At 44.3% G+C, this 15,058-nt stretch overlaps 1 protein-coding gene across 3 annotated transcripts in view; it reads left to right on the top strand.

Annotated features, from left to right (window-relative positions):
• LOC126998370 (SET domain-containing protein SmydA-8-like) overlaps positions 1-13,678 on the top strand; it is a 42,099-nt gene extending 28,421 nt beyond the window's left edge. For all 3 annotated transcript variants that reach the window (XM_050859908.1, XM_050859906.1, XM_050859907.1), the window contains exons 11-13: positions 3,229-3,358; positions 10,323-10,504; positions 13,133-13,678. In XM_050859908.1, the coding sequence (XP_050715865.1) occupies positions 3,229-3,358; positions 10,323-10,504; positions 13,133-13,303 (483 nt within the window). In that variant the 3' untranslated portion in view covers positions 13,304-13,678. The remainder of the gene's footprint in view (positions 1-3,228; positions 3,359-10,322; positions 10,505-13,132) is intronic.
• Positions 13,679-15,058: the final 1,380 nt, after the last annotated feature.

Genomic DNA, 15,058 nt, shown 5'->3' with positions numbered 1-15,058 from the left:
AGGAGAAATAGAGAAGTTACAGAAGGAAGAATAGGAGAAGGAGAAATATGAGGAGAAATGGAAGGAGGAGAAGGAGAAGAATTACAGAAGGAAGAGTAAGAGGAGGAGGAGAAATAGGAAAAGTGGGAGGAGAAGAAGGAGGAGGAGAAATAGAGAAGTTACAGAAGGAAGAATAGGAGAAGGAGAAATATGAGGAGAAATGGGAGAAGGAGGAGAAACATGGAAACATGGAAATGCAGGCAACAGAAAGCCTATTGGCTCATTACGAGGTCGCCCGCTTGGGTGATTTAATCTGCTCGATCGCCACTTGGGGCTTGGTGAGCAGATGAAAGCACCTCGATATTGAGGAGCAGATGGAAGCCCCTCGTTATTCAGTTTACTCCCGACGCAGCGAAATGACGGTCGATTCTATATTTGAAGGAGTTGATGCTATTCGCATTCACTACTTCTGAGGGAAGATTGTTCCAGTGGCGGATGACTCGATTTGAAAAGAAACTCCTTCCAATGTCTGTGTTACATCGACTCGACTGAATGGGTAAACCGTTATTTCTAGTTCTTGAGTTGGTTTGCAGTTCAAAGAATTTGGAGTAATCGACGTTATTGAACTTTTTTAGATACTTGAAGACTTGAATCATATCCCCTCGTAGGCGTCTTTTCTCCAATGTAAAGAGATTGAGTCGCTTGAGTCGTTCCTCGTACGGTTGAGCCCTGAAGGTTGGAATCATCTTTGTGGCGCGTCGTTGAATCCTTTCCAGTAAAGCAATGTCCTTTCTGTAATTGGGAGACCAGAACTGCACTGCATACTCGAGGTGCGGTCTTACCATGGAATTATACATGGATAGCATCACGTCTGGTGTTTTATACTCGAAGTTCCTCGCTATGAACCCGAGCATAATGTTGGCCTTGTTGTATGCTTTTTTACAGTGATTCGCGTGTTTCAGGTCACTGCTGATAGTGACTCCAAGATCCTTTTCCTCCTGCATCGCTTGCAGAGGTCTCCCATTCATGATGTATGTATGGTTACTATTTTGGGACCCAATGTGCATGACTTTGCATTTGTCAACATTAAAAGACATTTGCCATTTTTCCGACCATTCGATAATATGATTGAGGTCTTTCTGAATGATTTCGCAGTCGGTCTTTGTGAGGGCATCTCCACCCACCTTGGTGTCATCTGCAAATTTCGATATTGTGGATTTCAGTCCTGATTCTAGGTCATTGATATATATGATAAAGAGGATGGGTCCCAGCACTGACCCTTGAGGCACTCCACTAGTGACTGGAAGCCAATCGGAAGGCTGTCCGTTGAGTAGTACTCGTTGTTTTCTGTCGGTGAGCCAATCTCTTATCCACGCGATCAGATTGGCTCCGATGCCCGCCGAGTGCAGTTTCTTAAGGAGTCGCTCGTGCGGTACCTTGTCGAAGGCTTTCTGAAAGTCCAGGTATATAACATCACTGGGAATGTGGGCATCCCAGTTCTTATATATACCTTGGAAGAAGTCTAATAAATTCGTTAGGCAGGAGCGCTTGTTTCTGAAGCCATGCTGGGTGTCGGAGATTATATTATTATTTTCTAGAAACTTAACAAGTTTATCTCTAGTAATCTTTTCGAGTATTTTTCCTGCCACTGATGTCAAACTTATGGGCCTGTAGTTTAATGCAACGCTTTTGTCTCCTTTTTTGAAAATCGGTGTTACGTTCGCCATCTTCCAGTCTTCCGGGACCTTGTTTAGCTGGACTGACCGGTTGAATATGTTAGTGAGTGGCTGAAGTATTTGTTGTTTAAGCTCTTTTAATAATCGCGGGGACAAACTGTCGGGTCCCGTTGACTTGTTCGTGTCGAGTTTGTCCAAGTACTTTTTTACTTCTTGGTCGCATATTGTGTCAATTTCCAGCGGCGTGATCTCACTCGGCGGGTCAGGACCCTCGGGAATGGTTTCGATGTCCTCGACTGTGAAAACGGATGCGAAATTACTATTGAGGATTCTGGCCATCTGTTTACTGTCCTGAGTTACAGATCCAGTCTCGTCTGTCAGGGGACCAATATTGGATTTTACTTTCTTTTTCGATCTTATGTACGTGAAGAATTTCTTGGAGTTAGTTTTGATTTCGCGCGCTATTTGCTTTTCATAGTTGCGTTTGCTACTCCGAATAAGGCTGCGACAAGCTCTGAGGCTGTTGTGGTACTGTGTGCTGGCTTCGGCCGTAGCATTCTCTTTCATCAAATTATAATTCCTTTTTTTTATGTTTACTGCCCTTTTTATATATCTGGTCATCCACGGTGGATCTACGGCCCCATTTACTCGCCTGGATTTCGTAGGCACTGTAGCCTTCTCTACTTGCAACAGCTTATCTTTGAAGACGTTCCACGCGTTGTCGATTGTATTGTATTAGATTGTATTAGAAGGAGAAGAATTACAGAAGGAAGAGTAGGAGGAGGAGGAGAAATAGGAAAAGTGGGAGGAAAAGAAGGAAGAGGAGAAGTAGAGAAGTTACAGAAGGAAGAATAGGAGAAGGAGAAATATGAGGAGAAATGGGAGAAGGAGGAGAACGAGAAGAATTACAGAAGGAAGAGTAGGAGGAGGAGGAGGAATAGGAAAAGTGGGAGGAAAAGAAGGAAGAGGAGAAGTAGAGAAGTGACAGAAGGAAGAATAGGAAGTGGGAGAAATGTGAGCAGAAATGGGAAAAGAAGGAGAAGAAGATTTACAGGAGGAAGAGTAAGAGGAGGAGAAATAGGAGGAGAAATGGGAGGAAGAGGAGAAGAAGAATTACAGTAGGAAGAGTAGGAGGAAGAGGTGAAATAGAAGAAGTGGGAGGAGGAGAAAAAAGGGAGGAAAAGTAGTGGAGTTACAAAAGGAGGAGAAAGGGGAGAGGCGTTGCAGAGGGAAGACCAAGCTGTGTAATCCTGTGTGTGTATATCTGTCTCTGCATACGCATTGCCTCTCCTCTTTCACATGTCCGGTTCGCTATATCATTTTTCTCTCTCTGTGTGTATTCCTGTGTGTGTGTTTCCTCTCTTCATCAGGTGTTCGGTCGGTTGTATCTTACGAGTATTTCCATCTGTGTATTTATGTTTGTGTATCCATTTCAGTGTCTATATTGTCTCTCCCATACAGATGTTCGGTCGGCAGTATATTGTTTCTCTGTTTGTTCTTCTGTGCGTGTCTGTATGTCTATCTTTCTGTCTATCTATCTATCTATCTATCTATCTATCTATCTCCCCTTCAGATGTACGGTCGGCTGCCGGAGTACTCGCTGGGGGCCCTGACGGAGGCGCAGCGCAGGCGGAAGGTGGAATGCTGCCGGGACCTCCTGCGGGTGCTGGAGGTGATAGACCCGGGGATATCCAGGCTGAGAGGTGAGCAGGGGTGGAGGAGGAGGAGGAGGATATGAGCAGGGGGAGGAGGTGGTGGAGGAGGAGGAGGAGGAGGAGGAGGAGAAGGAGGAGGAGGAGGAACACAAAGGAACACAAAGGAAGATCAAACAATACCCCTGTGTCCACCCCAAAAACTTAACCGCATTGTTTTCACTATATTACCTTACGCAATTTCTTTCCCATCCCTCCCCAAGCTCTTATCCTCAGCGCGCCATTATCTTCACTCCATTTGGTTATCCCTCTGCCCCGAACACACCCTCGGGTATATGTTCTTTAATCCTCCTCCTCCTCCAAAGAAGGGAAGCATTAGATGGCGGAATTGCTGCGTGGAAATTAACCAGCAGAAGGAGGCGCCGGTGGCGGCAGGGTTTCTTCTCTTCGCTCCATCTTTCAGGTCCATCCCAAGACTTACAAACACTGCAACAACGGCTTTCACCACTTAGTTCATCGATTTTAATATTCCAAAAAACGTTTTCGGCGTCTCAAGTTTTCATCCGAAACCTTGAGGCGGACGAGGATGTCTCTAGCGCGGGGCCCGAAGAGGAGGAGGCTGCCGGCCCTAGCCCAGCAGCGGTGCAGGCCGGCGACACCTTCAAGGAAGAGGCCTCCTCCACCTCGGCATCGGCCCCGAGACATCCCCAATTAAATACCCGCCAATTAGACGCCCGTAAACCGCACGCCCGTAAACCACACGCCCGTAAACCACACACCCGTAACCAAAACGAAACACATAAACGCCCGTAAACAAAACGAAACACATAAACGCCCGTAAACAAAATGAAACACATAAACGTCCGTAACCAAAGCGAAACACATAAACGCCCGTAACCAAAACGAAACACATAAACGCCCGTAACCAAAACGAAACACATAAACGCCCGTAACCAAAGCGAAACACATAACCCCCCTTAACAAAAACGAAACACATAAACGCCCGTAACCAAAACGAAACACATAAACGCCCGTAACCAAAGCGAAACACATAAACGCCCGTAACCAAAACGAAACACATAAACGCCCGTAACCAAAACGAAACACATAAACGCCCGTAACCAAAGCGAAACACATAAACGTCCGTAAACAAAACGAAACACATAAACGCCCGTAACCAAAACGAAACACATAAACGCCCGTAACCAAACCGAAACACATAAACGCCCGTAACCAAAGCGAAACACATAAACGCCCGTAACCAAAACGAAACACATAAACGCCCGTAACCAAAACGAAACACAGAAACGCCCGTAACCAAAACGAAACACATAAACGCCCGTAAACAAAACGAAACACATAAACGTCCGTAACCAAAACGAAACACATAAACGCCCGTAACCAAAACGAAACACATAAACCCCCGTAACCAAAACGACACACATAAACGCCCGTAACAAAACGAAACACATAAACGCCCGTAACCAAAACGAAACACATAAACGCCCGTAACCAAAACGAAACACGTAAACGCCCGTAACCAAAACGAAACACATAAACGCCCGTAACCAAAACGAAAAACATAAACGCCCGTAACCAAAACGAAACACGTAAACGCCCGTAACCAAAACGAAACACATAAACGCCCGTAACCAAAACGAAACACATAAACGCCCGTAACAAAACGAAACACATAAACGCCCGTAACCAAAACGAAACACATAAACGCCCGAAACCAAAACGAAACACATAAACGCCCGTAACCAAAACGAAACACGTAAACGCCCGTAACCAAAACGAAACACATAAACGCCCGTAACCAAAACGAAACACATAAACGCCCGTAACAAAACGAAACACGTAAACGCCCGTAACCAAAACGAAACACATAAACGCCCGTAACCAAAACGAAACACATAAACGCCCGAAACCAAAACGAAACACATAAACGCCCGTAACCAAAACGAAACACATAAACGCCCGTAACAAAAAGAAACACGTAAACGCCTTAAACAAAACGAAACACATAAACGCCCGTAACAAAACGAAACACATAAACGCCCGTAACAAAACGAAACACACAAACGCCCGTAACAAAACGAAACACGTAAACGCCCGTAAACAAAACGAAACACATAAACGCCCGTAAACAAAACGAAACACGTAAACGCCCGTAACCAAAACGAAACACATGATCGCCCGTAACAAAACGAAACACATAAACGCCCGTAACAAAACGAAACACATAAACGCCCGTAACAAAACGAAACACATAAACGCCCGTAACAAAACGAAACACATAAACGCCCGTAACCAAAACGATACACATAAACGCCCGTAACCAAAACGAAACACATAAACGCTCGTAACCAAAACGAAACACATAAACGCCGGTAACAAAACGAAACACATAAACGCCCGTAACAAAACGAAACACATAAACGCCCGTAACAAAACGAAACACATAAACGCCCGTAACAAAACGAAACACAAACGCCCGTAACAAAACGAAACACATAAACGCCCGTAACAAAACGAAACACATAAACGCCCGTAACAAAACGAAACACATAAACGCCCCAAAAGTAGAAAAAAAAAGAAAAAAAAGACCGCAAAAAACACACTGACTCACCACACAAAAAAGAGACTCAGTCACCCCAAACAACCCTATACGAGGTGGGTGGGTGAGTGGGTTGGTGGGCAGGGGTGTAGGGAGAGAAGAGGGAGAGGGGAAGCTGATGTGTGGGTTGGGATAGGTAGAGAGTGGGAGAGGAGGGGAGAGATGTGGTGGGATCGTGCAAGGGCGGTATAGGTCTACCTTCCTAGTAACCTGCCTTAATTTCCTCCTTCCCTCGCTCCCTTCCTACCTGCCGACCTCCTTCCATATCTGCTCCTCAATCCCCACGCCTGCCTACCAATCTACCCACACACTTGCGAACCTGCAACACACCTCCCTTAAAGACACACTGAGTGGCACACACACAAACACAATTGCAACGAGGTGGGTGGGAGAGTGAGTTGAAGGGTGGATGTTGAGGGAGGGAGGAGGGAAATGAGGGAGGTTGATGGTTAGATGGGTGGGTGAGGATAGGTAAGGAGTGGGAGAGGAGGGAAGGGGCTGTGGTGGGTTCGGTCGGAGGATGGGTCCATAACTACCTCCCTCATTCCCTCCCTCCCTTCCTACCTGTCAACCTGCCTACCAAGCACCCTCCCTCCCTCCCTCCCTACCCCCCTGCCTCACCCACCATGCCTACCTACTGATCTACCAACCTGCAACACACCTCCCTTGAAAACACACTGACTGGCACACACAGACACAAGACGTTTTCTTTTTTTGTGGCAATTCTTGTGTTAATTCTAGACTGTATGTCGTAGGAAAATATTTTTCTTTCATTTTAGGACTCATTTTTCCTTCTTTTACTGCATGAAAGAGAAAAGTTGTGAGGAAAAATATAACCACTTAAATCAAATAATGAGCAAGACTCTAACAGCTGTGAAGGTGTTAAGGTGAGGGATGGATAGTGAGGAACTGATATCGATTTTAAGACAAGAGTAAGGTTGGGTGGAGTTTCTCATGCTGGAGGAACACTTGTAATGAGTCCTTACTCTGCTTCAACTCCTTTTCCCCTTTCACACTGTCTTCGATATGTTACAGGCTCGTTCTGTACCTTTACCTTTCCTCTACCCCTCTGCTCTACTCGGTCTACTACTACTTAACTTATCCAACCTATGCGTTTTGGTAACACACATCAACCACACAAATACATAATTTCTCCTTCTGTTTATTATTTCTACACTACTGCTGCACCTCTTATTCCTCCCTCCTACCTCACCTCACCACTGCGGCACGCGTCCTCCACACCACAACACTCCAACACACTTTTATCACTCTCTGCCGTTCCTTCCTCAAATGCACCCTCTTGATGCTTCGTTCTCCTCCTCCGTATACGTACCTCGCCATCACTGCACCCTCTGGTATGTGTTCTTTCCTCCTCCTCCTCCTCCTCTTCCAAAGAAGGGAAGCATTAGATGGTGGAATTGTAGCGTGGAAATTCACCATTTTAGGCAACAGCAGAAGGAGGCGCCGGTGGCGGCAGGGTTTCTTCTCTTCGCTCCATCTTTCAGGTCCATCCCAAGACTTACAAACACTTCAACAACGGCTTTCACCACTTAGTTCATCGATTTTAATATTCCGGTAAACGTTTGCGGCGTCTCAAGTTTTCATCCGAAAGCTTGAGGCGGACGAGGATGTCTCTAGCGCGGGGCCCGAAGAGGAGGAGGCTGCCGGCCCTAGCCCAGCAGAGGTGCAGGCCGGCGACACCTTCACGGAAGAGGCCTCCTCCACCTCGGTATCGGCCCCGAGACATCCCGAATTAAATACCTGCCAATTAGACGCCCGTAAACCGCACGCCCGTAAACCACACGCCCGTAACCAAAACGAAACTCGTAAACGCCCGTAAACAAAACGAAACACATAAAAACCAGTAACAAAACGAAACACATAAACGTCCGTAACAAAACGAAACACATAAACGCTCGTAACCAAAACGAAACACATAAACGCCCGTAACAAAACGAAACACATAAACGCCCGTAACAAAACGAAACACATAAACGTCCGTAACAAAACGAAACACATAAACGCTCGTAACCAAAACGAAACACATAAACGTCCGTAACAAAACGAAACACATAAACGCTCGTAACCAAAACGAAACACATAAACGTCCGTAACAAAATGAAACACACAAACGCCCGTAACCAAAACGAAACACATAAACGTCCGTAACAAAATGAAACACATAAACGCTCGTAACCAAAACGAAACACATAAACGCCCGTAACAAAACGAAACACACAAACGCCCGTAACCAAAACGAAACACATAAACGTCCGTAACAAAATGAAACACACAAACGCCCGTAACCAAAACGAAACACATAAACGTCCGTAACAAAATGAAACACATAAACGCTCGTAACCAAAACGAAACACATAAACGCCCGTAACAAAATGAAACACACAAACGCTCGTAACCAAAACGAAACACATAAACGCCCGTAACAAAACGAAACACATAAACGCCCGTAACCAAAACGAAACACATAAACGCCCGTAACAAAACGAAACACATAAACGCCCGTAACCAAAACGAAACACATAAACGTCCGTAACAAAACGAAACACATAAACGCCCGTAACAAAACGAAACACATAAACGCCCGTAACAAAACGAAACACATAAACGCCCGTAACCAAAACGAAACACGTATACGTTCGTAACAAAACGAAACACATAAACGCCCGTAACAAAACGAAACACATAAACGCTCGTAACAAAATGAAACACATAAACGCCCGTAAACCAAAAGAAACACATAAACGCCCGGAACAAACGAAACACATAAACGCCCGTAACAAAACGAAACATAAACGCCCGTAACAAAACGAAACACATAAACGCCCGTAACAAAAACTAACCCCAAAAACGCCCGTAACAAAACGAAACACATAAACGCCCGTAACAAAACGAAACACATAAACGCCCGTAACAAAACGAAACACATAAACGCCCGTAACCAAAACGAAACACATAAACGCCCGTAACCAAAACGAAACACATAAACGCCCGTAACCAAAATGAAACACATAAACGCCCGTAACCAAAACGAAACACATAAACGCCCGTAACCAAAATGAAACACATAAACGCCCGTAACCAAAATGAAACACATAAACGCCCGTAACCAAAATGAAACACATAAACACCCGTAACAAAACGAAACACATAAACGCCCGTAACCAAAATGAAACACATAAACACCCGTAACCAAAATGAAACACATAAACGCCCGTAACCAAAACGAAACACATAAACGCCCGTAACCAAAACGAAACACGTAAATGCCCGTAAACAAAACGAAACACGTAAACGCCCGTAACCAAAACGAAACACATAAACGCCCGTAACCAAACGAAACACGTAAACGCCCGTAAAAACGAAACCCATAAACGCCCTTAACAAAAACTAAACACATAAACGCCCGTAACCAAAACGAAACACGTAAATGCCCGTAAACAAAACGAAACACATAAACGCCCGTAACCAAAACGAAACACATAAACGCCCGTAACCAAAATGAAACACATAAACGCCCGTAAACAAAACGAAACACATAAACGCCCGTAACCAAAATGAAACACATAAACGCCCGTAACCAAAACGAAACACATAAACGCCCGTAACCAAAACGAAACATGTAAACGCCCGTAACCAAAACGAAACACGTAAACGCCCGTAACCAAAACGAAACATGTAAACGCCCGTAACCAAAACGAAACACGTAAACGCCCGTAACCAAAACGAAACACGTAAACGCCCGTAAACAAAACGAAACACGTAAACGCCCGTAACCAAAACGAAACATGTAAACGCCCGTAACCAAAACGAAACATGTAAACGCCCGTAACCAAAACGAAACACGTAAACGCCCGTAAACAAAACGAAACACGTAAACGCCACCTCAGTCTCATCTAAGCCATTTTACCTCAATCTACCTCAATATAATCTAACCCAGTCTACCTCAATCTACCTCAATCTAATCTAACCCTGTCTAATCCAGTCTACCTCAATCTACCTCAGTCTAATCTAATGTAACCCATTCTAATCCAATCCTAGTCAATCTAATTTAACACAATCTAACCCAGTCTACCTCAGTCTAATCTAACCTAATCTGACCCAGTCTATCCCAATCAAATCTAACCCATGCTAACCCAATCTATCTAACCCAATCTAACAGGCTAACTCACACTCCATGACACCCACCCCTCCACCCACACTCACTCATTCCACTCCTCTCCCATTCTACCTCAGTCTAATCTAACCTAATCTGACCCAGTCTATCTCAATCTAATCTAAACCACTCTAACCCAATCTATCTAACCCAGTGTAACACAGTCTAACTCACACTCCAGTTCACCCACACACATTCATCCCACTCCTCTCCCTCGCCAGGCCTCACTCTGTATGAGCTCCACGCGCCCTTGCTGCTGGAGGCCAACCAAGCCTTCCAGCGCACCAGCATCACGCGGCGGGAGTTCCTGACGAAGCTGCGTCAGGCGGAGGAACACCTGGACCGCACGGTGTACTGCCTCAAGCACGAGCCGCTGTCTTCGGCCGAGGGGGAGGTGTGCAAGGTGGGTGCGGCGGGGAGTGAGGGGGGCGAAGGAGGTGAAAGGGGAGGGAGTGGTAGTGGTGGGAGAAAAAGGTGGAAGAAGAGGAGGCGACGAGGTGGAAAGGGAGGAAGGAGTGATGGTGAGAGGTGGAGAAAGGTGAAAGAGGAGAAGGCGAAGGGGGGACATGAAGGAAGGAGTGGTTGTGAGAGGTGGAGAAAGGTGGAGGAAGAGAAAGCAAAGAGGAGAAAAGGAGGAAGGGGTGGTAGTGAGAGGTGGAGAAAGGTGGAGGAAGAGAAAGCGAAGAGGAGGAAAGGGAGGAAGGAGTGGTGGTGGGAGATGGAGAGATGGAGGAAAGAAACAGGCAAAGAAGGGTTGGGAAAGAAGGAGGAAAAGTAAGAACAGGGGAGGATAGGAGAAAGAAACGGGTAAAAGGTGGTCGGGAAAGTAGAGAAAGGAGATAAAAGAAGAGTGGTAGGGAAAGATAGCGAAGATGAGAAGGATAATAAGAGAAGAAAACTGGTGCAGGATGGCTGGGGAGGAGGAAAATAAAGTAGAAAAAGGGAAGAAAAGAATTGTTAATGAAAGATGGGGAAGGTGGAGGAAAGAGGAGAATAAAAGAAGGAAACGTTTGCAGGGTTGCTGGGGAGGAAGAAGGTGGAAGAAAGGGAAAAAAAAGAGAAGAAAGAGAAGTGGTATACTGGGGAGTGAAAGGTGAGGGGAGAGGGGAGTATAAGAGGAGTAACAGGGTGGGGTGAGGATAAAAGAGGAAGAGAAAGGGGAGGAAACGGGGAGGAAAAGAGGGAGTGTTGGGGAAAGTGGAAATGGGGAGGAAAAGAGGGAGTGTTGGGGAAAGTGGAAACGGGGAGGAAAAGAGGGAGTGTTGGGGAAAGTGGAAATGGGGAGGAGAGGAGTAAGTGGTGATGTGGAGCGAGGAAATAGGGGAGAGAAAGAGTGCATGAAGGCAGGGCAAGGGAAAAAAAGGCAAGTGGTGGAGGGAGGTAAAAAGTAGAAATGGGTAACACAGAGAAAGGGGTAAAAATAAGGGGTCAGAAATGGGTATAAGGGTAAGAATGTGGCTGAAGAAATGGGTGATGATGATGTAGATGGAAAAGAAGATGAAGAAGATGAAGAACAGGAACAAGAACAAGAATAACAAGAATAACAAGAATAAGGATAACAGGAGCAAGAACAAGACAAGAAGAACAAGAACAAGAAGAACAAGAACAGGAATAATATGAAGATTAAAGAATATGATCATGAAGAAGGACAAGAAGAAGAAGAAGAAAAAAAAGAAAAGAAAAAAGAAGAAGAAGAAGAAGAAGAAGAAGAAGAAGAGCATGTAGAGAAAGGGGAAAAGGGAGCAAAATGGGAAAAGAAGTGATGAAAGTGATGGGTATTTCCGAAGAGATGGGGGAGAGAGATGACACGGTAATGGGGAAAGGGTTAGGAGGGAGATGGAGGCAGGTGGACGAGGAAGAGGAAGAGGAGTATGTATTTTTTTTTTTTTTTTTTGTGTGTGTATCTTGCTTTGTTTTCAGACGTAAGCCAAAGAATAATATTATGTCGTGTTTTTTTGTGTGTGTTCTGAGTTGTGTTTTTTTTCTTGTCATTCTTATATATCTTGCTTTGTTGTCTTTTTTTTTTAGTGTGTTATATTAAATTCCCTCAACTTATTATATTTCTTCTCTCTCCCCTCTTCCTAATCATCCTTCTTCCTTCCTTCCTTCCTTCCTTCCTTCCTTCCTTCTTTTCTTTCTTTTTTCTTTCTTTCTTCATTCTTTCCTTGTTACTGTCTTTTTTCCTTCCTTCCTTCTTTTTTTTTCTTTCTTTCTTCATTCTTTCCTTGTTACTATCTTTATTCCTTCCTTCCTTCATTTCTTTCTTTTTTCTTTCTTTCTTTTTTCATTCTTTCCTTGTTACTATTTTTTTTTCCTTCCTTCCTCTCTTCGTTCGTTCCTTCCTTTTCCCTCCTTTCTAACTATTTCTCCTTCTTCTCTCGTCTTTCCTCTTTCCTCTGCCTTTCCAACCACATCTATACACCACCACCACCACCACCAACAACACCAACAACAACAACATCCCTCCCAACCATCCACGGGCACCATTACACATTCGCTTCTTCCTTCCTTCCTCCCTGTTAAAACCATTCACATTCACTCCCATCTACACGTCCTTCCCTCCTAACCGCATCCTCTTACAATTATCCACAACCACCCCAAAACACCCCAACCTCAACCTCCCCTACTTCACCCTCATCCATCCACCCATGACCACACACTACCATACACATCTCCATCCACTTACATCTCTTCCTTTCTTACCTCATCCACTTGCAACCACCCACAACCATCCACCTTCCCCCACAACCACCACATAACCATACACATCCTCATCCACTTACATCCCTTCCTTTCCAATCTCATACACTTGCAACCACTCACAACCATCCACCCCCACTCCCACCATAACCACCTGCAACCACCCACAACCATACACACCCACATACATATACACTAAACTAAACCTCCCACCACTCCACCTCCATCACACAACCCCCCATCAACCTTCCCAATCACCACCCCACCACCCATTCACCCCTCCACCACAACCAAACTACCCTTCCACTTCCCACCTCTCCACCACCACCAGATCGCCCGCAACTCACTGGTGGAGCTCCGCAAATGGATAAACACAGTCACCACCCTCCCGGACTCCTACTTCCTGCCCGAGGAGGTGGAGAAGGTCACGGCCGCCTCGCTCATCCGCTCCGACGAAGACCTCACCCTCGAGTCCCTCCTTAGGTCCCTCGAAGAGCAGTGAGGGCGAGGGGGAGGGAGGAGAAAGTGAGGTTTGAGGGTGAGGTTGTGGTATGTTCGGGGTGGAAGAAGAGGAGAAGGAGGAAGAAGGAGATGATGATGATGATGGAGACGAAGAATATGAAGATGAAGAAGAAAAAGAAGATAAAGAAGATGAAGAACAGGAACAAGAACGAGGAGAACAAGAAAGAAGATAACAGGAGCAAGAACAAGACAATAAGAACAAGAACAAGAATAATATGAAGATTAAGAATATGATCATGAAGAAGAAGGACAAAGAAAAAAGATGAAAAAGAAGAAAGAAAAGATGAAGAAGAAAAAGAAAAAGAAGAAGAAGAAGAAGAAAAAGAAAAAGAAAAAGAAAAAGAAAAAGAAGAAGAAGAAGAAGAAGAAGAAGAAGAAAGAAAGAAAAGGAAAAAAAGATGAAGAAGAAGAAGAAGAAGATGAAGAAGAAGAAGAAGAAGATGAAGAAGAAGATGAAGAAGACGAAGATGATGAAGAAGAAAAAAAATTATAAAGAAGTGTCAAAGAGTTGTTGCGAAGAAGGAAATACTTAGCCATTTGATATTCTTGTTATTATTATTATTATTATTATTATTATTATTATTATTATTATTATTATTATTATTATTATTATTATTATTATTATTATTATTATTATTATTATTATCATTATTACTATTATCATCACTTGTGTATAACGAAGCTAATTTATATATAGATGACTTTACATTGTTAAACTGCAGTAGAAACAAAAATTAATAGTGACTGTTTAATCTTAATTATCCTTGAAAGTCTGTTTGTTACACGCATTTCATATTCGTTTATTTGTTTTTTTATTTATTTATCCATTTACTTATCTGTGTGTGTGTGTGTGTGTGTGTGTGTGTGTGTGTGTGTGTGTGTGTGTGTTGTTTGCATATCTTCCCTTAAGCACTTTCTCTCCCTCCCTCCCTCCCCTCCTCTCTCCCTTCCTCCCCCCTCTCTCCCTTCCTCCCCCCTCTCTCCCTTCCTCTCCCTTCCTTGCTCGGCCTCCTTTCTCTTTCCTTTTATAATCTATAGCAAGTCACTCTGACCTATCTTTCCTCCCTTCCCTACCCTTGCCTTCCTTCTCTTCTCTCTTCCTTCCTCCCTTCTTCCTTCCTTTTCTACTCTCTTCCTTCCTCCCTTCTTCCTTCCTTCTCTACTCTCTTCCTTCCTCCCTTCTTCCTTCCTTCTCTTCTCTCTTCCTTCCTCCCTTCTTCCTTCCTTCCTTCCTTCCTTCTTTCCATCCTTCCCTCTTTTCCTTCCTTCCTTTCTTCTAATCTTATCTTCCTTTCTATCTTTTTTTATCCTTCCTCTTCCTCCTCCCTCCCTCCCTTCCTTCCTTCCTTAATTCCTTCCTTCCTTCCTACTTTTCTTTTTCCTTTCTTCCCTTTTCCTTCCTTCCTTCTCCTTTCTTTCTTCCTTCCTTCTTTATCTTCTTCTTTCTATCGGTTTTCCTTTCCTTCCTCTCTTCGTTCCTCCCTTCCTTTCTTTCCTTCTTACCCTCTTTATTCTCTTTCTTCCTCTCTTCGTTCGTTCGTTTCTTCCTTTTCCCTCCTTTCTAACTATTTTTTCCTTCCTCTTTTCTTCTTTTCCTCCTTTCTATCCCTTTTTCCCTTCCTTTCTTCCCTTCTTCATAACATTTCCTTCAATGTATTTTCCTTCCTTTCATCCTTTCTTCCATTTTCCTTTTGTCTTTTTTTTGCTTTTATTCTTTTCTTCATTCCTTCTCTCC

This window comes from Eriocheir sinensis, chromosome 14 (assembly GCF_024679095.1).
Source record: "Eriocheir sinensis breed Jianghai 21 chromosome 14, ASM2467909v1, whole genome shotgun sequence".
NCBI lineage: Eukaryota > Metazoa > Arthropoda > Malacostraca > Decapoda > Varunidae > Eriocheir > Eriocheir sinensis.
Note: the sequence above shows the minus strand (reverse complement) of the source record. Positions and strands in the feature narration are given on the sequence as shown.